Here is a 24,250-nt window from a genome sequence, read left to right as displayed (position 1 = left end):
AAGCACGCTTGATGTGCATTTAGCAATCTACCCTCTTCCCCCTTAAACATAGAGTAATGTGACGTTAGTGTTAAAAATAGGACGTGATCATAACCACAGATGAAGGATGCACATTTGAAAGAAATCAATCGGAATTTGGGGGGATTTGAAATTAATCCTCAGAACAAACCGGAGAGGTTTTGAATCTTTCTGAGAATGATCTTATCAGCTTCAAGAATCAGAATTTTTGATGCTTATGTCTAAAAATCCCAGCAGCCAATATCATGGTCTCACCATTACTTTGATCTAATGCTATGTATGAGAAACTACAGGTAGGACAGCAATCTACAGGAAGGCAGTGATTTTGCTCTTGGGGTCTGCCCAGGGGAAATGGATTTCATTTCCTTTACATACTGTAGAACTCGCACAGGAGCTGGCAGACTCTTTCCTGGGAGCACTGCAGAAATGCCCGCTGATGATAAAATACTGAAAGAGAGACCCGCCACTCTATTAACCTCTAAGCCTGCAAGTGTCCGGTTCAGGTGCTCCACCCTGGGTCCGTCATTGACAGAAGAAACATGATCAGAAAACAGTAGTTTAGGAAATACTGCATCCTGAGACACATTCCTCAACACTAGTGAATTCCAATAGGGGGCTAGGCCAAAAGCATCTTCAAGTGATACTGCTTACAGTTTAGAATCGACTGGTCCTCGATGAATTCTGCTGGCTGATGGATGCGGAACACTTTCTGCTGGAATCCAGGAGTGCAGTCCAAATCTTCTGCAGATGTTAGCAGCAGCACCTGAGGAAACCAAGGCCATTAATGTTTTAATAGCGGCTTATGTGTTTGCCCTGTTAACTTTTTACCAGATAGGCGACTTATAGAAATGAGCTGAGGTTTTAATTTCAGTTCCCAAATGAAGAGGCAAGTTGATACTTCTCCTGGGTCTGCCAGCAGTTCGTTTTGGCAATGAGATCTGGAAAACCCACAAAGGGGAACAGCTGCTGCAGCTTCCATTAAGTTGCAGTTAAAGAAATAACATTGTCAGATTTTTACACCTGCTAAGAATCTCACCATGGTCTCCATGTGTGAAACTTCATTATAGAAACTGTCAATTTCCTGTGATGCCCGAGTTAAAACCAGCTTTACTTTCATACATGCAAAGGAGCATTGTCATCTCTGAAGGGGAAGGAAAAGAGAAGGAGACGTTCCCTTTGGATGTGACTTCTAATAGAACCTAAGGCCTGTTGGGCCTCTGCACCTTAGCCCACTATGGTGGTCACAAGCCACGGTGAGCAACTGAGCACCTGAAATGCAGCTGGTCCCAATTTTAGACACTGATAGAATAAAAAATAATTGGATTTTGGTAACTGAACAAGAATAAAAAATACCTAACTATAATTTTATATTAATTACACATTGAACTGCTAATACATACACACACACACATTTATATATGTGGGTCAAAATACATATATTGTTAAAATTAATTTTACTTGCTTCTTTTGACTTTTTGTGAGTTTTGGCTACCATATAATTTTAAATTTACAATTACTTCCATAGGCTCAAATTTGTCTTTGCAAATACTTGGGCTATTTACTTTATCTTTCAGTCAGAAAGTTGAGTTATCAGCTTTGAAATATCAAAGTATATGATACCCTTCCCGGCAAGGTATAACTTGGGTAAGAAATGAACTTACAGTCTAGTAAGCAAAGACCATAAGCCCATGAGGATAGGCCTTAGTTCTTTTCCTTGCCTGTTTACACCGAGTACATCCCATAATACTTAACAAGGAAAACTGACATTTTTGAGCCTATACCGTATGCCAAGAGTTGTGCTAAGCTCACTATATGTGTATGATTTCACTTACTGTCTTTGGTGGCTCTGCAAAGTGTGTACTAATGTAAGAGAGAGTTTACAGAGGAGGGACCTAAAGCTTTAGAGAGGTCACCAGCTTGCTCCAGATGTACAGTTAGGCTGGGTTGAGTCAGGACTTGAGTTCAAGTCTAAATTTCCTCTAAGTCTGTACACAGTCTAAGCCTTGCCCATTCCCCTTAGGCCCCGCCAGGGAACACTTTGTGGTTTATTTTTTTTTTTCCTGAGATATTTCTCTATAAACCTTGGAAGACTACTTCACTGTGAGATTGGTGACAGTAATGAGGGTTGGGAAACTGACATGCGCAGGAGCAGCCCTCAACCACTGACAGATGGAAGGGTGGGTAAATACCCGGCTCCCTCTCCCTTCGGGTGAGACGACTGGGGGGCACAAGCTGCCTCCCAGTCCCCGCTTGGATCTGAGCTGCAACCCCACCATGTATCTGGCATGAGTCACCTTTCCTTTGCTCTCTCTTCCTGGGCCTGTTTCCTCGCCCCGTCAGTATTTTTCAGAGGCCAGTCCTCCCCATCAACAGCTTGTGCTGGAATCTTGACTGGGTATCTGCTTCTTAGGAAACCAGACTCTGACACTGGACCCCATTCTCAACCACTGCACACAGGCAGCTGAAGAAAGTCATTATCGTCCCTGCAGACAAACTCAGAGGAGGGTGCCAAAGGTTGGGAGCTGTGGAATCAGGGCATCTCTCTAAATACCAGCCTCCTGAAATCCACTGAACCCCAAGGAATGGGGGCAAGAATCCCTCTCAGAAGGTTCATGATGCAGCTGGCCTGAGCCACATCAGAGAAGTTGAAATGAAAGTGCCATCCCCTCGCCCGACATCATCTTTCTCAGATCAGAGGGCGGAGGAAGCTCTAGTACAGGGTCTTGCAGATCTGCTTGTAAAACTTCGCCTCATCCTGAGATCAGGCTCTGACACATCGCTTCCGAAGCAATGGCACCACTGGCATCCTAAGTGGCATATACACCATCTTAGACAGCTTCAGAACTCAGAATAATTTGTGATTTTACAAGCAGAAAATCTATAACTGGCTGATGCTAATTTGGTTAAGCAGCCAGCAGGTGAAGGTTATCCCAGGCCCCTGTGCCTACAACCGTACATTACCTTCTAATTGGCTAATTCTGCCTCAAATCCCAGACCATTAACCAGTCACCCTGTGTGTACTAAGGGAGATGCAATTTCCCCAGGGATGCCGCGCTTAGCTCTCCAAGCATGAGAGGAACTAACTGCTCCACGGGGGAGTTTTCTCCATCTTTGTCTTCCCGTGACTCAGTCCATCATAAAGCCCTGCCACAGTCTATTCAGGATTCTCTACACTTGTAAAGAGGGGCCAGAAAAATGAACCTTCTCCAACTGCTGACCCTTAGGAGGGTGGGGTCAGAAATGTCCCACAGACATAGTTTTGTCTGCAAATTCTTGTGTCAGTCCGTCTACCAGTCAAAATTCAGCTTAAATATTTGTCACATAAAAGTACTCAGCAGGTAGACCAGGGTGACTTGGTAAGAGCTTGTCAGATCGTGCACTCGCTCACTCACAAAGACTTGTTAAACTCCGAGGATTCAGTTAGGGCCTTGCCAGATGCTGCCCAGAAACTTTTAAAGAAGGGTGATAATCTTGCAGTTCAATTCAAGGACTCTCAAGCCATTGTTCCCATTTGAATTTTGGCTCCACCCGTCACAGACCATGGGATGTGGCCTGCTTCATGGCTGCTCTGGACCTGGGTTTTCTCATCTAGCAAGGAAGGTGGGGGGCCCTGAGCATGGCTGTGTGGATCTGATAGGCTGATTCACAGGAAGCACTTAGGAAGGCGGTGCCTAGGAAGAATGGTCAACAGATGATCAGTTACAGGGTCATGGTCTAGAAGAGGAGCGTGCTGAGCAGATCCTACGTAATTAATCAGCTAAGGAAAACGAATCCCTAAGTTGAAAGGAAGGCGCAGTCCCTTTGGGAGCATGTCAAAGCTGGCACAGAGGAGCCTATCCTCTCTAGGTGTCGAGGGCATCACACCTGCAGAAGGGATATTCCCTCCTTGAGATCAAAAGTAAGGACTGGCTGTATAAGCAGAGGGATGGCGGCTTATCCTGAACCATCAAGCCCTGTTTTCTTAGGCGTCAATATCAGGTATCAGGTAGCGCATCTCCAGGATGACAAAACTGCATTCAGAGATTAAGAATCCAGACTAACTGAGGGCTTTGCAAAGCTGAATTTCTTGCTGGCCAGCCATGGTGGAGTGTTCTAAGTTCTTCTATCGCCCCTTGACAACTTATCAGGATTCTCCATGTGAACTCAGCATGGAGAGCCACTCTTCGATTCCAATCCCACTAAGTTTGGGGGTGAGATATAAAGCATGACCCCTCATTGTGGTAGAATACCCCTGGGACATTATGCCAGAGCCAGGAAACCTTCTCCGACATTATGAGACACTACACGTATGAAGACCTAGACATGCTGTTCCCCAAGCCCTCTTTACCTCTGCCAGAGTATGTGCTGTGGGCATTCCGAGTTTATCTTTAATGCCAGGCAATCATGGTCTTCCTCTATTGTTCTTGGGTTCATCTATGCATCATCTTGCCTCTCATAAATAACAGGTGACCAATACACCTTTGAAAACATGACAATTATCAAATTTTATGATCACTAACGGGTTCCTATTACTGGAAAATTACAATCAGCCTGCCCTGAAAGCAGAGATACATCTCTGCAGACAATAAGCACAGGTCTGAGCCTGGCTGGTTCAGTGTAAATTCTGGTTATACTAGTGGACGAATAAGGCAAGTGACCGGTGCCTCAGTTTCTTTGAACAAAAGAGTAATACTGGAGTCTTGCAGGATATCATGAGGATAGGGTGAGTTGATTATTGTAAAGAGACATAAGTAGCACTTGGCACATAATAACTGCTCGATAAATGCTTATTATTATTTCTAATAATAATACACGTGATTCACTGATATTCCTTGGGGCAGACACTGACATTTATCACTAGAATATTATTTGTTGCTACTATAGAACTGCTGAGTGGATATCTGTGCTCAGAAGCATACAGATGGCGAAAGCAGGGATGTGAGTCCAAGAGTGGAAGAGCAGGGTGTTGGCGTGGTGGGGTCAGCCCGGCAGTGAGGAGGTCAGGGACGCCTGCATCTGGGCTGCTTCTGTGAAAGGACACCATGTACTCCCCTGAGCGTGTCCTCACGTCACCCGCATTTCTCTTTTTAGCTTCCATTTCTTTGACGCAGCACAGAACTTTCTGTCTTAAAAATAGCGGGCTGGGCTGGGCTCGCTTATCCTGACAGGTACTGACTCGAGAGCGGAGCCAACTCTGGAGTGCGCTTCCTCTCCCAGACCACGGGCTGCCAGCTGGCACGCGTGGGATGATGTGGCCAGTGTGGCCAGAGCTCTGTGTCACCGAGCTGAATCACCAGGTTACGTGGAGTGGCCTTTTGGCGCTGACCTGTGGCCCTGTCCTTGTCCCTGCTCACTGCACTCAGGTGCCACTCGCCTGGCCCTTCAGGCATCTGAGGTGGCCACCCATGCTTTAGACCTTGGGACAGCCAAGAACCGTCCACGCTTTCTCCACATGTGTCACAATGGTGCCCCATGCTGAGCTGCTGGCTCCTTTGAAGTGACAGGGGCCATGGGACCTCCCAAGCACTCGCCCACAGATAGAGGGTAGAGGGACTGTCACCCCTACTAGGCCCAGCCCCTGAAATGTCCTGCGGGACCCTCTCTCTTGCCCTACCCAAGAAAACAGAAAGACAGAGCTACCAAGGTGCCAGAGTCACCTAAAAGCAAGAGCCCAGAAGTCAGACACTGGACAGACGACAGGGACCCAGGAGAGCCACCAGCAAGGAGCATTGACCCGCTGCGTCACATCACTGAGACTTGGGGGTGTTTGTCCCAGCAGCTTGCCGAGCCCACAGATCACTTAGCTTACAAGGAGCTCGGCAGGGGGCTGCCACGGCTCTGGGGACTCATCCCGGTTCCTGGGGAGAAACAGCAACACTAAAAGAAAAGCTTACACACCTGTCCTCAAACCATCAAAAATCAAAAGAAACCTCCTGCCACAGATAATTATCTCCACAGGCCGGGACCACCTGGGATGGCACCCTCTCCTGAGCTGGCTCCCAACTGATATTTTCCAGATGAACTCGTTGGTGTCCCCCGGCTCCTTGTCCACCCCTCGCTGGCTGCTGGCTCGCTCTGCACTTGCTATTAGCTGGATGGACAGCTACTTTATCCCTGCCACAAAACACCTCCGGTTTCTCTTGTCACGGTTGGTCTACGGGAACCAGTTTGGCGGTCTTGGATTGGTGGGGAAGAAAGGCTATACTCTCTCTGAGTTGGAGGCTATAAAAATGTCACAGCACCACATTGTAATTGATTCTTTATCTACCGTGGACCAGAGGCCCAGAGTCCGGGGAGGCTTTATAAAGGCACACTGTCCACAGGGAGAGCACAGGGGAAAGGGAGAGTTCTAAGACCTGTGGTGCACACACACGCACACACACGCATGTGCACCCGTGTGCACACCATGCAGAGCAGCCGCAGTCATCTTCAGCAATCCTCTGGCTGACTGTGACTTACTTAACATGTCCCCGCTGTTTCAAAGCCTCAGGAAGGTAGAACAGCTGTCACCTTTCTGGCCATTAAGATAACAGACACTTGGAATTATTTTGTGATTCCAGGGGAGGCCAGAGGTGAGTCCTGCTCTCCATTCACACGTGGAATCCAGCATCCTGGCCCCTGGACCTTGTCTCTCCTTGAACACTACCTGACATCTTTCCTTCAAGTTACTACAAGGGAAGCTGCATGTATCTGGGAAATCAGGGGATCCGAAGCCAAAACTCATCCAAGTCTGGCCCTTTCTCTGACTTTTAGCAAACCATTGCATCAGGACCACCAACTGGGTTCGCTTTGGTAGAATGACCACAAAGCCATCCGCAGTGTGCAGTGGCTGGGGGACCTCAAGAAGACAACAAGAACAAGAGAAGATGGAGTAATGGCCCCCCAGGATGTGCTCACCCCCACCTCACACCCTGTGAACACATCAGGTTACAAGGCAGAGGGGAATGAGGGACGATGGCCAGCTGCCCTCAAAACAGGAAGGCTGTCACAGGTCCACACCGGATGGGTTCAATCACAGGAACCTTTGAAAACAAAGGGAAGAGTCAAAGAAAGAGCTGGAGTAGCGGAAGGACAGGCGGGATGTGGTGTGAGAGGAGACACTGCGGCTTGGAAGATGGAGAAACGCCCCAGGAGCCAAGGGATTGGTGGCCTCTAGAAGTTAGAAAGTGCAAGAAGAACAGCAAACGAGGGTTCTCCTCCAGAGCCTGAAGAAAAGGTGGCAGCCCTGTGGCCAATACCTTGACGTTAGCCCAGCAAGACTCACCTGGACTTGTGGCCTTTAGATTAAAGCCAGCGTACTATGTCAATACATGATCCCCAATGACCACCCTGGAACCAGCTAGGTGTCCATCAATGAGTGAACGGATGAGGAAATGTGTGTATATACACAGTGGAGCACATTCAGCCATGGAGAAGGAGGAAATCATGTCCTGTGGAGGAAAATGGGTGGAACTTGAGAACATTATGTGAAGCAATATAAGATAAGCTCAGAAGGTCAAGGGTTGTATGTTCTCTCTCTTATGTGGAATCTAGGGAGGAAAAGGGAAAGAAAGGTTGGGAGATCTCGTGAAAATCCAAAGGAGGTCAGTAGAGTAGAGGAAAGGGACCTGGTGTAGGGAACAGGAAAGGGGAAATCCTGGGGAGTGATACGAACAAACCATGTCGCTATGTTGTGTGCATGTGTGAAGCTGTGACAGCTCCCACCACCATGCACAGCCACAGCGCACCAAAGAAAAAAAGAAAATGTGAAAACTGTATGAAAATAATCTGCGTTGTTTCAAGTTGTTAAATGTGTGGCAAATTGTCACCGTAGCTACAGACAGCTCATGGCCGGCATGGCACCATCTTGACCCCAGACACTCAGGAGATGCTGGTTTCTTTACTTGGATTATCAAGCTCTAAATGTAATCTGGGAAAATCAATAGAGAGTGGAAAAGGGAGGAGAGGTAGAGGGGAGCTGGGGCAGACGGGATCCCAGGAGGAAGGGAGTTTGTGACCTCAAAACCCGTGGACAAGACTGCAGCAGGAATCGTCCTACGTGCTGCTCTTTCCTGAGCTTAAACAGGAGGCATAGCCCCGTCTCCATTTTTTTTTGCTGTCAATGCACCTTTGTTTTGCTTACATACGTGGCGCTGAGAATCAAACCCGGTGCCTCATACATGCTAGGCAAGCGCTCTGCCACTGTGCGATGACCCCAGCCCAGAGCCCCTTCTCTTTTATCTTAGTAATCTTTCTGTAAATTATATGGCAGTTTGATCCGCTGTTATTTTATAAGCACTGGTTTCACTGTTTTATTAATACTCTGGTCAAAATTTTAAATTTCTATTATCTGCCAGTCTGGGCTAGATGCTAGAGATAGAAAAATAAACAAAGGCCTTAATAAACTTATTATCTACAAAAAAAGAGAGACACATAGGCATCTAATGTATCATGTGTTTCTATCCATTGAGAATTCACGAGGAAGTTGCTCAGAGCAAAGATTTTTGAACTAGACTGCCTGTGTTCAAGACCCAGTTTTTCCATTTAGTTGCTGTGCTATCTTGGGCAATTTACTTAACCTCCCTGTACTTTAGTTTCCTTATATGCAATAATATAACTAATAATCATATCTATTTCCATTGGTTGTGGGGCTCAGAAATCAAAGAGTTTAGGACAGAAAATGGTTCACAGTAGGTGCTATGTGCTAGCATTTCTATTATTATATTACATATTAACATGGAAAAGGTGCTATGGAAATAAAGAGGAAGGAAGAACACACTCTTCAGATGAGAACAGGGACTGGGTCATGTTACAAAGAACCGATGTGATGAGGAATCCTGATGGTCACCCCTGAAGACAACCAGGGGTCCAGGCATATTGGAAAGACAATGGGAGTTTTTTAAAGTGGCAAAGCACAAGAAAGAATGTTCCATGTAGGAGTCTGATAAATACAAATACCATGGCATGTCAGTTCAAGAAGCAGAGAGCAATTTGGCAGGGATAACAAGCTCTGGGTTGTTTACAAGATTATTTGAAGGTGTTTTGTTGTCTCAAAATAGGACTGAATAGACAATGCTTGTCCTTCTGGAATCTGGCTAAAACAGCCAAACAATCCACTCAATGAAATCACAATTTTTTTTCAAAATGAAGTTAACTCTTTCCTGTTAAGAATTCAGGATTAATTCACTAGGCTCCAATTAAAAACCCAAGGATAAAACAGTCTTGCAAGAATTTCAATTAACAAATTGAAAGAATAAAATCTAGAGGCAGTGCTACCCAGAGTAGGTGGCCTTTGTGTTTACTTATGAAAGGTTGGTGATTAAATCAGTGGTGCCAAATTCCAGGTAAGACCTGCTTCTCCCAGGTCAAGCAAAGGAGCCCCTGAACGAGGTCCTCTTGGGTGAAATAATAAGAATAATGACAACCTACCACAAGCCAGGCGCTGGAAACTGTCTGGTCTACACAAAACCTGGAATCCACTGGAACCATGGACAGAGGACTTAGGTCCAATCACTTCCTGTCTTTGTTGAGACATCTCTGAGAGATATTCCAAGTGCCCCTTGAGGACTGAAAGACGGATCCCTGGCTGTCTACAGGAGTGACTGTCATGATGGCCCCTCCCATCAGTTCTTGTCCTCCTCCCTGCCCTGCCCTCCTGCCCTGACTCCTGCTTCCTGGAAAGAAAACCCCCGGCCCTGGTCCTCAGGCTCTGATTTCCTGTATTAGTTTCCTATTGCTGCTATAACAGCAAACCACAGCCTCAGGGGCTTACAAACCCCTTTATTATCTTACAGTCCTGGAGTCTAAAATGGGTCCACCGGGCTGTGTTCTTTCAGGAGAATCTTTTCTTCCGCTTCCTGCTTGGCCACCTGCATTCTGGCCTCAGGGCCTTCTTCCTCACCTCTGAAGCCAGAGGCATAGATAGCATCACCTCTCCTGTTGCTGTTTCTCTCTCTCCCTCCTCTTCACATCACCTCCTGTTTCTAACTCAGACCCTCCTGGTTCCTGGATGAGGATTGCTCTGATGAAACATGATCACCTAGGTAACCCAGGTACCATCTCCCGCTTGGGGAATTGGGATGGGGATGTATTTAGGGGCCCGTTATTCAGTCTACCCCCAACATGAGCAGTCTACCTGAGGGAAGGGAGACGTTTCATCACACATTGTGTGCACAATGTCCGGGAGAGGGTCATGGTGATTCTTCACACTGCAACAATATTTACCCCTGAAATCAGGAAAATCTATAGAGAGACCTCACCAATGTGAATAATTACACATCCGGGCCTGATGTTGTGTCAATTGAGCAACTAGACTATGACCTTTTCCTGCTTAGAAATAATTACCAGCTCGGGCTCGGCCTCGCTGTGAAGTGGAACATTTTCTTCTAACTGCAGCTCTCCCTACTTTCTTCTCTGCCAGACTGCAGACAAGATGTCAGATTTGTCATCACATGGGAAGGTTTTTATTAATTATCTTTCAGAGGCAAAGTCCTTTTTGTAATTTATTTTTTCACACCAGGAAAATTCTTCTATTGAACTAAATGTCTATCTTGTTAAATTGTTTTTTTCTGCTAAAGGTTTTACTCTGAAAGTTTCCAGGAGAAAAGAAATAAACCAAGCAAAAATTGGTGTTGAGGACCAGGAATTTATTGTGTTAAGCAGAATGCCACCTCGCTCCCCAGGACAGGGCGTGGGGATGTGCATCTTCCTCCTTTAAAATCTAAGAGCCTTACATGCAGTTAAGCCAAAAACTTCCCCAAATGGTTGTTTGCCAGAAAAGCAGGAATTGCAGTGACTGTTCTTTAAATATCAATTACTCCCCTTCTGAGAGACTACTTCACTGATGTAAGTAACCTTGATTAAGGGCCTACTGTGTGTCAGTGCCAAGATGTGTACAAATCAGTATGTTTTTAAGCCTCCAAGGAGTACAGAGTAAGAGGAAAGACTGACATATAAATTTCCACTTTAACAACACAGTTAAAGAATTGAGATGGAGAAAGTGACTGGTGGGAGGGAAGGGGAGGGCCAGTTAATTCAGTGTTGCGGGAGGGTTGTAGGGTCACTTAGGCTGCACTGTCCTAGATGACACCACGGTGGCTTGGCTGTGCTCCCTTCCGTTTTAAACAGAAGATGTCAGTGGGCAGGACACCAAATGATGGTCATCCTTGATTGTCCTCTCCGGGGCAGCTACTGGCTACTACTCTGCAGGACTCAGTTGTCTCAAGACTGAGCTTTGCAAATGATTCGAATATTCCTTGTCTTTTGCATTGTTGAGCATCAAATGCAGGTTCTCTTTGTTAGCAGCTTTTTTAGAGGGGAGGATTTTTGAAGAGATTTGAGGTAGAAAATGATTTCATTTACTACGAAGCTTTCCTCTATTTTATATTTCTGGAGCAGCAAGCAAGATATTAATATAATGTCAAAGAGGAATGCAACTTAGACTCAGATATCAAGAGAGAAGTAGAGGAGATATTCCAGTAGTGAAAAGTATCTGGAGGATCCTGGTAAGTGTTTAGCAAGGAGCTCTGCTCTCCAAGGAAGAAATGCCTTAATTTGTAATGTTTGCCAATTTCCATGGTGTAAACACTCCCGTCATGGCTAATTTCAAGCTACTGGTGTGAGCTCACTGAGGTCTGAGCAGTGAAGAGATGTACACAGTGAGCTCTCAGAAGCCAAGCATCTCAGGCACAGAACCAGGTATTCTGGCTCCCAATTCTGGGTTATTTGGGCCAATAAGCTGCCTGTGTTTTTGCAGAGTCTTGTGAGGATGAACCACCATGACACAAAGGAGAGCTTTCCTCTCTCCCTGGAGGTATCTCGTAACAGGAAGGGCTGCAGTACCCAAGAGCCCAAACAAACCGGGAAACCCCTCCACTAATAGGGCAAAATGAGCCGCCACAATTTGGTTGTGTAGTCAGAGAAACTGCAGTGAATCCTTCATTCAAGACCATGTGTTATTTAAATACTGCTTTTGATGTTCTGTCCAGAGTCCTAGCTCAAATGATCAGAGATAATCCTGCCTTCTGACATGATTAGGGAGCTGCTGCCTGGCTAAGCTGGGGGATAATCAATTTGACCTTGAAAGTTTGTCTGCAGTCGCTTGCTCATGTTCAGAGCGCAGGCCAGGCCTCCATGCTGGCTTCGCCCGTTCCCGCATCAGCTGAGGACTCTGTTCCCAGGACAAATGTGCATAATGGAGCGGATGGCAGGCAGGCCCCACAGGGCCACCGTATCTGCTGGATGGCCTTTGGTTTGTCTATTAGCTGCTAACATTTAAATACCAAGAATTGTCATTAAGTGTCTGGACTTGAGACAGCTCAGCCCCGGGGCTGGAGTCAAACAGAATGACATTGCATGGTTGATGAAGTCCCCTGACAGCCTCGTCCTCAAATGACCACAGTCCATGTGTCCCCAGCAACAAGTACCGTCTGTGTGTTGTGCTACCAGTTGTGCCGTTGTTTGTCTTATGTGCCACTTAGAAGTTCCCTCTAGTTTGTACCTGGGATCCTACAGAGCTTTTTCTTACACGCAAAACTTGTCATTCACCTACCTGCCCTTCCTGGCCTCCCCAAGTGTCTCCCTCCCCTGAGTCTTCATCCCCACCTACAGATGCCCATGGGAAAAGGTGGGCGGGCTGTATAGGGGTCCACCTCCACCAGCCAGCCTCCTGGACCCTTCCCAACAATGCTTCCAAATCTCTGCCTCAGCTTCCTCCGTTACTCAAGTGAACACTTTTCTTAGAGCATCAAGCCCTTCCTCTTAGCCCACGTGTTCAAGGGCACAGACACCTTAGGGTGCAGGAGGTGGCCGATTGCTGGTCTCCAGTCCAGCCTCAGAGCAATGTCAAGCACCGCCCTGCTCCCCAGCCCCTAAACCTGCTTCCCAGCAAACAAGCAAGGGATGTCTTGATACCAGGGATGCAGTGAGGAGCCCCTCCTGTTTTCATTATGCATGACATCCGCATGGCCAAGCCAGTCTCCTCCCCCAACCGAGCAAACCCCAGTCAGGTTTTGAACTGAGAAAAACAAACAAACAAACAAACAAACAAAAAAAAAAAAAACAGCATCTGAGCTGAAGTAGTTAGCAGAGGACCTTTTTTTATTACTCTCCTGTCTACTTGACTCCACAAGTTCAATTACCTAGAATTTCATGAGTCAGTCCTTTGGATATTTTCAACCCAAGCTGGATTCATGCAATATTTCAAAGTTTTTGCTAATCCTAATACTTTTAAAGTTAAGTCTGATTCTTCATATGGAAAAACAGCATATCTTCCCCCATAGTCGAATTGGAGAAGGGATCATCCTAAAGAATTACATGGTATCAAATGCACTACCAGGGAGGGCCTCCATTCAGGAGTCTCCCTGGGGAGCCAGAAGGTGGTGGCAGGCTTTGTTCCAAGAGTGAATGAGTCTAGGAGGGAGGTGTCTGCATGATGGCCTCTGAGCTCCTCTGCCACTGTATCTGCCAGCATGGTCATCACCCAAGCAGGGTGAAGGCTGGAGGAAGGAATGGGTTAGAGTGAGGGAGAGAGGGCCAGGTCCCAAACGTGCTCAGTCCTCCTGCTGTACTGGGACCATCCAGATTTTAGCAAGTGGAGTTCTCTATCTCAGGAAGCCTGGCAGCACCATGAGCACTGAGTCCCACAGTGCCTACAGGGCCTCCAGGAAACACAGGGGCATTGATGCCCACCCTAGGAGGTCACCCATCTTAAGATTTCAATCTACTTCATCATGAGATGCTTCAGCAAAGCTCATTCAAGCTCCGCCTCTTCATCTTGGTAGTGAATTTAAGCCTTTGTTATAAGAAAGACTATTAAGATTTGGCAATAAGACTCTTCAAGGGTGATAAATATCACTTTAAAGGGACTGCATATCCGTTGACTGAATAACTCTGTCCTAAAAATGAAAGTCACACTTGGAAAATGGAAGGGTGGTTTATGGAAATGCAAATTGGAATGACTTTATTGGCTGAGTTGAATTCAGCTCATCTTGCTACAAAGAAGCACGAGTCGGGGGCCCTCCCAGCCGAGCCAGGGGCCCTGTGGAATGCAGAACTGGGCATTAGCAGCTGTACTGTGGCCCCGTGGTGTCTGCTGTTCAAAGGCAGCAGCAGAAAACGCCAAGATGCTATCATCTCTATTATTCTAGAATGTATTTGTCTTCTTTTGAAAATAGAGATCCCTGTAGGACTGACCTCCTTTCTTACCAATATTTTTCCAAGTGGGTTACATATACCACTTCAGCCCAGGAGATAATTGAGGCAATATACTCAGAAAAGCTTTTTCTTATTTTTTATTTTAATCATTGTGTCTTAGTTTAATGCTGCCTTCCTATTTATAGTAAGAAATATTGACATTCTATTTATGTTATGATAGAAAATTTCCTTTCTAAATGTATTTGTACAACATGGTAAATTGATTTAAATAGAAGCTAGTAAAGACTAAAAGAGGATGCGGTTCCAGTTTTAAAAATCTTATCTATTAAGTCAGAGGAGCCCCTCAATTAACTGGAAGGTTTGCAGACAGGGACGTTCAACCAGAGGTAGGAAGAGTAATATAGAGGCAGACTTAGCCAAAACAAAGTAAAAATCCTACTAAATTTTGGATTCATGGTCTTCAAAGCATAGTCGCTGGACCTGCAGCCTCCATGTTCCTGGGGGAGTTGTTAGGAATGCTGATTCTCAGGCCTGGGACCTCTGTGATGGGGCCCAGCAAGGAATGGCCCCTTTGGTATTGCAACACCAGCTCAGGTTCAAGCCTCTGGCCTGACATGACCACCATTCACTCACTCACTCCATTGGTGGCTGCAAGGAAAGCTTCTCTCATACGCAAAGTGCCTACTCCCCTTTGGCCCCGAACAGCCACAGAGGAAGAAAGTATCTAAAACATTTCACTGTAGACACAGGACACATGCTGTGAGTGAATCTTGGGAAATCTGAGGCCCAGGATGTGGGAATGAGGCTTTGCTGCAGGAGGAGACTCCAGGCCTGGAGCGGTGATCTCCCGGGCATCTGCGGAGACTGCCTGGTGTGCCCAGACACATATTCATTTTATTGTCATAGACTGATGGGGCTGATGAGACTTCAACCAAGAATTAAATGCCCTGGATTTGCTGGCGGCAAGCGCGCACAGGGATTGATCACCATAGCAGGGCAGCTCCGGCCTTCCCCTGTGCTTGAGCTGAGACCTGGGCCTGGGGCGCCGTCTCCCTGGGGACAGGAGGGAGGAGGCCCAGGTGAGCGCTGCAGCTGGGCACAGCCGTCCCTCACCACGGAGGAGCTCAGGCTGCACACATCAGCGGCCCTCGCAGGTTACGTAGCCAGCTGTGGATTTGGAACTGACAGAGCACCAGTGAGGCCACAAATGAGCTCTTCATCAAGTCCCTGGGGATGGCGGTTGGACTCTGTCCCCAGGAAACACATCCAAGAAAATCTGCCAGTGGGGACCCTATTTGCAGCTCTGAATGTAGTCACTGCATCTAAGTTTGGGGGCAGCTGTGCCATCTAAATCCAGGTATGACATGACCTTGAAAAGGAAGCTGACTCTGGTATTTATACTGAGCTTTCTCTGTGAGTGCTGTGACTGTTGGGCGCATAAATTGGCTCCAACTCTGAAGATATGCCACCATCCAACATGGCCACATCCACCAGGGCCACTGCCAGGCACACAAGCCTACCAGACGTTGGCAAGTCCCAATTAAAAGTGCTGTTAAGTACAAAATCACACTGGATTTCAAAAATTTTGTCCGAAATTGAATGTAAAATATTTCCCTTATAATTTTTATATTTACCACATGTTGAAATGAAACTATGTTGGCTAAAGAAAATGTACTACAATTAATGTCACCTGTTTGTTTTCACCATTTTTTTTTCTTTTAAACACAAAACCAGAAAATTTACTATTACCTAGGTGACTCATATTACTCCAGAGCAGAGTTTGGCAAACTTGTTTCTTAAAGGGGCAAGTAGCAAATATGTGACACTTTGTGGGTCAAGGGATGAAATCAAGGATATCTTATAGCTCCTTGTACAAGCACTTGAAATGCAGCCATTCAAACAGGCTGTGCACAGGCAGGTGGCCCGCTGGATTTGCCCCACGGACCAGAGCTTGCAGACCCCTCATCTAGAGCTTATCATTGCCAGAAACATCAACGTCCCGGCAGTCCTGCTCTGCCGAGCTGAGGGGATGAGCATTATGAACTGTGACAACTAGGGCTCAGGCCCAAGGCTGGTCAGCTGCAAGGAGGCGAGGCGGGACCTGAACCAGGGCACGCCACACAGCTCATGTTCTTGACCAGCATGCCTCACTGACGGAAGAAGCCTTTTCTTTTATTGGGGAATCTTTCTTACAGTTTTTCCTACAGCTGTGTGATTCTGTCAGATGGACCTGGCACTACGCTTGGCCCGAGCCAGGTACTCTTTGAGCAGATGAGCAGAAGGGATGTAAAAGGGACCGGGGAAGGGGGGCAGGGGGCTTGAGGCAGTAGCAAGATTGCTCTTTGCCTTCTGCACAAATGCCCAGGCGCTGGCTGAATCTCAGTGCAGGCCCCCGCATCTCATGCACAAGGCACTGACCTTTAAATTCATTTGAAAGATGTGTGCAGCCTATCAGGTGAGAAGACACAGACCTCTCAGGCTCCAAGAGCAAGAACTGCGTTCAGTGCATCAAGGGTTAACCCTCTAATGCTGAGGATTATTAATACAGGAAACACCGAACAGTCATATCCCATCTTCTGAAAGCAGACAAGCTGGCTAGCGCTGAATTGAGAAAATTATTATTTATTAAAAATGAGATAGTCATGGGCCAGTGACTGATCCTGATTGGGTTCGGAGACAATTCCCCACCCACGAGGCAAGTAATACATTTCTCCAGAAAGGTGTTTTGTTAAAGACAAAATGCCTACAGCATTATTATCCCTCTGCTCTGCAGAGCTCACGTGTAGGCTCTTTCACATTACAACGGTGTCAACTGTGAAGAGACCCTCATTTGGCTGTACCTCATTTTCTCTGCCAAGTGGCTGCTGCACGGGAGACTCGCCTAGAGTGGGGCTTCCTTCACGTCCTGGTTCGAGCTTAGGTGTTCCCTGAGAATTCTGAGGGAAGAGGCTGGAATGGATCGTAAACAGATCCCATGAAGCGGCTTGGTTGACATCAGGCTACTTCCTGAACACAAGGAGAGCAGAGAGGGAGGAAGTGGGATCCTTTCACCTCCATCGAGTGTGAAAGCCACATAAAGTCCTCGAGTAGTTGACAGAGGGGAGGGGTATGCATGGAACATCATGAAGTGAAGGACTTGGCAAGCGACCATCGTGTTTTTAGCCTGAGTGTGGATTTTGCTGTCCGCAAACTTGGCTTCCAATCCTTATGCCCCCCCCACCCCCACGCTGGCCACACGGCTGCCATGCAGGGCCTTCTTTCCCCAAAGTCTAGTTTGTCTATGAAAAGCTCAATGACAACTTTTTTGCATGATCATGGAAAGGATTAATGAACAGGCACATTAATGAGCTTGGTGCACAGGAGAAACAATTCAATATTCATTTATAATTTGAACATTTGAAATCGGAAAGCCCTGAACATCTGAGTTTGGTCAGTCATTTGAATTGGAGAAGGTTCTTAGCAGATGGACCTGAATCTCCAGGCCTCTGCTTGGTCCTCCTTCTGCCCTCCCTTGGAGAGGGAGCTCTTCAACAACCGATTGGCTGACTTCGGCAGGAAGGAAGCGTAGTGCTAGGATGGGATTTCATAGCACATCTTTCCCTCTGGCTGATGTAACCCGGTGAACGTCCATTGGTGCATCTCTGTGATGCTGTGTGACTCACACTTCAGAATCCTCCCCAACACAGCCTTCCAGCTTAGGTGCCAAATAATTGGAATTGTCATCTAAATAAAAATCAGCCTGTCTTCTTTGATGCAGTCAAATGTGTACACAGTTTTAGTGTTTCAATGCTTGGCACCTGGTAGGTACTCAAGAACTTCATTTTCTCTCTATCCATTTGTGATTCAGAATACACAGTTCTTTATTTGTACAGGGCAGATTGACCTGCATGTGAGAGCTCTTGTGACATGGCAACTTTAGTGAATTCAGACTGCTTGTGTGTATGTGTGTGTGTGTGTGTCTCGTGGGAATGGTTAAAAAGAATAAAAGATTCATGTTTCACTGTGAACCGTGCACATGATTTATAAATCTAATTATAACTGAATAGTGACAGCCGGCTTCACCTCAGCTTCTGGTTTTCACTTAGATTTTTGCAACCAGGTTGATAAGCATTGAGTAGGAGGAAAAAGTGGAAGAGGTGGGAATTTACACTTTGGTCATAGATATCCACGGCTCTAAAATGCTTAAAACCATAAAAGGCAAAGTTCTAACTCAGGTTCAAAAGCAAGCTCTAGCCAAACTTATTTTCCAACTCATTTCATGTTCATAATTAATAGCTAATATTCTGTAATTTATAAAGAATTAAAGTAAACAGTGCTTTAATGAGATTTCACTAGGCCACTTGCAAGCACTCAATCAAATCTTATTTTCAATATGTGAAAAACATCTCCTTGACTCTTAATGCATTTAGGGTCAGCAGTAGCATCTTCATACATAAAAGATTCCATTCTGCTTCTAAAGAAGAGGTAATTATAAGATAGGGGTCACACAGAAGGTCTAGGATTTGTGTAACTTCTATTCTAATTAATTTATCATATGTGAGATTTTGCTTTGGCTTCTGAGTGTTGATCTTTTATAGCTACCACATTCCACGTGGTAATGAGTTTTATTCCTTCAAAAGGTCACCCTCAATATAATTTCTCCGTTAGCAAAGAGAGCCGATGAGCACGGATGTTCCTGTAAGGGGCTGTATCTTGAAAAGTCATTCGGCAAAGTCCTGGGTCTTCTTTGCCCTTCGATGTTATTTAAAAACCAAGGGGCCAAGGCATTTGAGCAAAAGGTGAGAAATTCAATTAATCATTAGGAAGGTCGTCTTCGCAGTGCCAACTTCGCGGTAGCAGAGGGTCAACAGAAATATTTGTTTCTGAGACTCGGTTCCCTCCTTTCTCCTTCTGGATGCTGTTGTGATTCATTCTTGCCTTTGTTTTGAAGCTGGTTTTTCTTGGGGCATCATGAACCCAGTTAGGGTCCCTGAGTCACATCATTGGAAGAACTTCATGCTGTGGTTTGCTTTGTTCCTTTTGATGCTCCTCATTGGTTGTTAAACACTTTGCTTTTCTAAGTAAACTGCAGTTATTAATAATCACATCAATCATCAGACCTCCCCACCCTACACTTAAAAAAAAATCAAAGACACATATTCTTGTCAGATGGAAGCTTCTTAAATAAGCAACCAAGCAGAGTTGGTAGAATTCTGGCTCATAGCTGATAAATTGATGCCACTCTAGCCCAGGGTGAAAGGATGATTTCAACTGGGATTTCTGAAATGCTGACAATTTGCAAATCACAGTCATTGACTGCAAAGAAGCCCCTGGATTAAGCTTGTCAAGTGCCTCTGTGCATGCAAATCGCCTGGGATCATGTTAAAAATACAGATCCTGGCTCAGTGGGTCTGGGATGGGGCCTGAGGGTCTGCATTTCAGACCAGCTCTTAGGTGATGCTGATGTTGCTGGTCCACAGACCACAGTTTGAGAACATAAGGGAGAACAAACAGGAAACTGAGTCACAAGTTCTGGTTCTATTTTAGATCAGAGGAAAATTGTTAAGCACCTTCTGTTGGCCACGCCCACCACAACACCAGGGAAGATTTTATATGAAACATATCTCTTGGACAACGTTTATGTCAATGCACATCGCACACATTGTTCCATAAAAGTTCTGTGCATTCCAGAAAAAGCCTGACTATGATCTGGATTGGGATTATTTCCATAGACTCCATAGTATGCACATAAAACCATTTTATTCAGCCTTCCTCAAGAATTAGTGGATTTATTTAACAAGCATGTATGGGTCAGATGAGGGGTATGGTGCCTGCCCTCTTGGAGGGTCAAGCCCAGAAGACATTCAACAAGTAAGAACACAAATAAATGTGCAATCACATATGATGAAATTAGGAAAGGAGGGCGTGACTGCCCGCGCCCCCCCAGCACCTCCCCCTGCCATTTACAAGCAAAAGGAGCTGCAGCTTCCCATCCCCCTTTCACTCCATCACTCTCCACCCCTTCTGGAAATGGCCACTGTGCCAGGTCCTCTGCTCAATGCAAACAACATGGTTCACATCCCTTGGGGACCTCAAAGAATGGTGGGAGAGAAAAGATGCCAACCCCCTGGATGGCTCCTTAGGTGCCCTGATGGAGATCAGCACCGGGCCTCGTCTAGAGCTGGCTTTCACATAAATACTCTTGAATGAACCAACTGATGAAGTTGTCAACAAACACAAGTGTCATCTTGCAGAGAGAATCAGAAAAGTTGCAGTGGAGTTGCTTTTATTTTGAGCTTTTCCTGCAGACAGAGTGGGGCATGGATTCTCACCCAGCTACCAGAAGCTTTGTTCCCTCCTCTGGGAAAAAAAAAAATAGCAATGCTTCTCTTTTCCTTATAGGACTGTTGTGGGAACCAAATGAGATGATATCTATGAATTGCTTACCCTGGGGCCCGGCAAAGGGTGACTGTTCAGTAAATAAGAATGCTGGTTACTCTTAGCATCATCCTCATTATTATTTCCCTAAAGATTATTATGGAAGTGGCATATGATAGCATTCTCAAAGGAGGTGAGGCATTTTGACACATGGAGATGATGAGAAAGATTCTGCAGAGAAAACAAGTCTTTAAGAATCAGATTATTGCTTACACATCCAATAAATATGCCACTGGTTATTTGTGCTTGCCAGGGAATTAGGTGAAGATTAATTAATATTTATAAAGTATTTTGATATCCATGTAATATCTAGCAAGCAATTAGTTCTGTAACACAAAGCCAAATCCTTTTACATACTGAACAATGTAAAACAAACTGAATACAGCTGTGTAAGAAGAGCAGAATTTCATTAACTCATCTTGTAGGAAATATGCAGTCGGTTGGGTCCCCCCCAACCCCTTTAAGTAATTTCTTGCTGATTTTCTCTGGCTTCCTACTGCATTTTGCTGCCCTACCCCCTGCAGCCCCAAATCAAATTATTTCCTGTTGGGTAGCAGTGACGACAGAAGAGGAATAAAGGGAAATGCAATTCTGGCCCCTCCAGCCTGGGAGGCGTTTGGAGCCCAGTAGTGTATGAATGGAGTACAGGGGAGCAGACAGGCTCCCGGGGTGCCTGTCCCCTTATCCATCCTCCCAGGCAGGTGGTATTGAATGTTATATGTTCCTTTAATCCGGAGCCACACTGAGAACAATTCTGGGGCAGAGGCAGGAGGGGCAACAAGAAAGTTAAGTTAAATAAAAGGCCTGCTCCTACTTCATGGTGCCTTTTAGTCTCTCCAATCCGTGAGAGCATATGGCTGGCCAGCTCCTGGGGGACGACGCCCTTCTCCCATTTCCTATGGACCCTTCCTTCTGGACAATGTTTTGCTACACATCCACCAATCCCCAGGCTCTTCCTTTTGCCAAAACCCATCACATTAGCCTAAAACCCCCTACCCTGTGTTCCCTGGAGCAGCCTCTAGTCTGCGGAACTTGAGTTTAGGGGTTGGTATCTGCAACAGATTTGGGGAGGCAGGTGCCGGAGCCCAGTGCTCGCTTTCTCTCTCTCACCTGGGTCTTCCCACCCCACATGGAGCTCCAGAGAAGGTCCTGAGAGGGCACTGCACACATGTCCTAGGGGCGGCCTTCCTAATCAAGCACAGGGAGCCTACTCCAGACTCAACCTGCCTGGACAAAGCAGGACCCTCATCCTCTCCAACAGGACCATCCGCTGTCTCCATTGGCCAGAACCAAGAAGTTGCCCAGAGCACAGGACGTTCAGTGCTAAATGTGGGGCAATCTTGGACAAATCAAGGTGACTGGACTCTCAACTCTGATCTTGCCTCCCAAAGTAGGGAATTCTGTCTCCGTTCGGGATCTTAATCGGCAAGTGGTCATGAGTTCTGCCCTCCTGCCACACTCCAGCACATCTGGCCAGCCTCTGCCATAAACTTCATTATCTTTCCCTTATTATTGCTGTTCTATTCAAATAACCCAACCAATATCTCTCTCACGCTTTCAGATAAAGAAACAGTGTCAATGCTGAGGATCTTTTGAAAGCAGCTTTTAGACATGACCCTCCCCAAAGATTACACGACTGCACCTCAGTTTTCCGGCAGTGGGGACTCTCAAAGTCAAAGACAAAATGCTCTAGACACTGCCCAGGAGGAAGCTCTACTTGCCCCGCCTGCTGATTACCTCTCTTACAGCACACCTACAAGGGCAAGTCCTGTTCCTCCACCCACCCTTTCTGGTAGAGCCACACTCACACCATCCCCAAGTCCATCCTGCAGCCCCTTCCCCACAATTTGCTGAGGTCCACAGATGAGCACCTCTGGCCCCATCTCTCTGACCTAGCAATTTCTTCATACCTTAATACCTTAGAGCTATAGCTGTCTCGAGAGCCAGGTACGAGAGCCCTCCTGTGTTTAAACAACAGATTCTAATCCAAAAGCGTGACAATTGAGACATCCCCTCAGAAAGGGGTCTCTTTCTGCCAGGAAAAACACTAACCTGTACTTCTCTGGCCCTCCTAAAAGCCCCAAAATCACACTTCACCATTTTTTTTTCTTCTTTTTTAAAGAAATGAGTACCAACAATTCCAGGCGGAAGCTGTCCTGCCCGGCTGAGATATAAGCCAACTGTATCCACCTAGATAGAACTCCAATTTTATCACCAGGCAGAGGGTAAGCAGAACAGGCCAGGGGCTCTATGAATTAGTCCAAAGCCAGCCACGTGGCATTTTCTGTAATTAGTTCAAATCTGCAGCCTTAGTACCTTCCCCAAGTCCCCTGGGAGCCAATCACAGTCTCCCCCACCTTCTCCAGCTGTTGAAACTTGAAAACCTACTGCAAGTTCCCTGTGGTCATGGAGATGTGTCACTCACTCTTTGCATTATCAGAGGCACCTGTCAAACTATTTCATCAGCAGATCCACTAAGTTACTTACAAATCAAAAAAGCTTATGTAACCAGTTGCCACACTGTGTCATTTGCAGGCACTCCTCATTGTACAAAGCAATTTAAAATTATGGGAGCTCTCTGCCTTTTTTCCTTCCCCTGTAAGTGCTTCAGTCTGGAAGTGATTGGGATTCTAGTCCTGAGAAGAGAGAGGTAAATTAACTTTTTTGGAGGACTTTTTAATATACATACATATAATAGAAGAACCATTTTTAAAACCATAGGGATTCGGATCACGTGCAGATTCAAACAATTTAAAATTACTGAAATGTTTAAAATTTTATCAATGCTTCAAGTTGAGGATTGAATTCGAGATTGTAGGTAGAAAATAAAAACCATACAACCATTTTACATCCTCGTCGTCATTCATTGCTAAAGTCAGAATGTTCACTCGGGCAATTGAAGCCTCCTGCCCCGCAGTCCTAAAATAGTCTGACTCCATGCAAAAGCAACCCTCTGATTTCAGGTTTTCATTTGGCTCTCATATAGCTATTTATAGCAAAGTAATTCAGAATCAGAATAACCTCTCCTTTAGCAGACAAAGCATCTCAAAATATTTGTTAAAATTGGTTAGATCTAGCAGAAATAGGCCAAGGAGATTTGGGTCCTCACTGGTCACTGAATTCAAAATTGGATCAAGAACCCTTTCCAGCTAATGAGAAGTTTTTCTTTCATTTTTGTTTTTTTTGAAGCATCAAATAGGGAAAAAAGAAATGAGGTCCTTTCTTCCTAGAGAGTGAGGCATCATTTGAAGATGGTATAATACCAAGTGGCTCCTGGTGTCTTCCTGATGAAGTCAGGTGGGGGCACAGCCTCAGAGGGCAGCCAAGTTGCTGGGGCATCTCATGTCCCTGGAAGGCTAAGCTGGGATGCACCTGTACTGACCATTTTCTGATATTCACTGGCTAAAATCATGGCTAGAAAGCCCTTTGAAAAACAGGAAAGTCCTTTATCCCTGTTAATTGTTACTATTTTTTGCTAAATTTTCAATATCAAAAAATTCCAAAGAAACAAAAATGGAAAGGGTCCTACAGTGAGCTTCTCCCATCGAGCTCAGCATTTAACTTGTGGCTGCTCCTGCTTCTTCTGAGCACCCAAGAACCCCAGCTCCTTTAGCAAACCCCAGATATCATCTCATCTATAAATGTTTATAAAGTATCTGTAAAGACAAGCTCTGTTTTTCAACATCAATACATACCACATCTG

The 24,250-nt window shown here is 45.8% G+C and overlaps 1 protein-coding gene across 1 annotated transcript in view; it reads right to left on the bottom strand.

Annotated features, from left to right (window-relative positions):
- Cdh13 (cadherin 13) overlaps positions 1-24,250 on the bottom strand; it is an 873,075-nt gene that overhangs the window by 672,284 nt on the left and 176,541 nt on the right. Inside the window, exon 2 of the mRNA XM_027933116.2 lies at positions 670-781. Coding sequence (XP_027788917.2) covers positions 670-781 — 112 coding nt within the window. The remainder of the gene's footprint in view (positions 1-669; positions 782-24,250) is intronic.

The sequence above is a fragment of the Marmota flaviventris genome, chromosome 18, assembly GCF_047511675.1.
Source record: "Marmota flaviventris isolate mMarFla1 chromosome 18, mMarFla1.hap1, whole genome shotgun sequence".
Classification (NCBI taxonomy): Eukaryota; Metazoa; Chordata; class Mammalia; order Rodentia; family Sciuridae; genus Marmota; species Marmota flaviventris.
The sequence above is the reverse complement of the archived record's forward strand: the minus strand, read 5'-3'. Positions and strand labels throughout refer to the sequence as shown.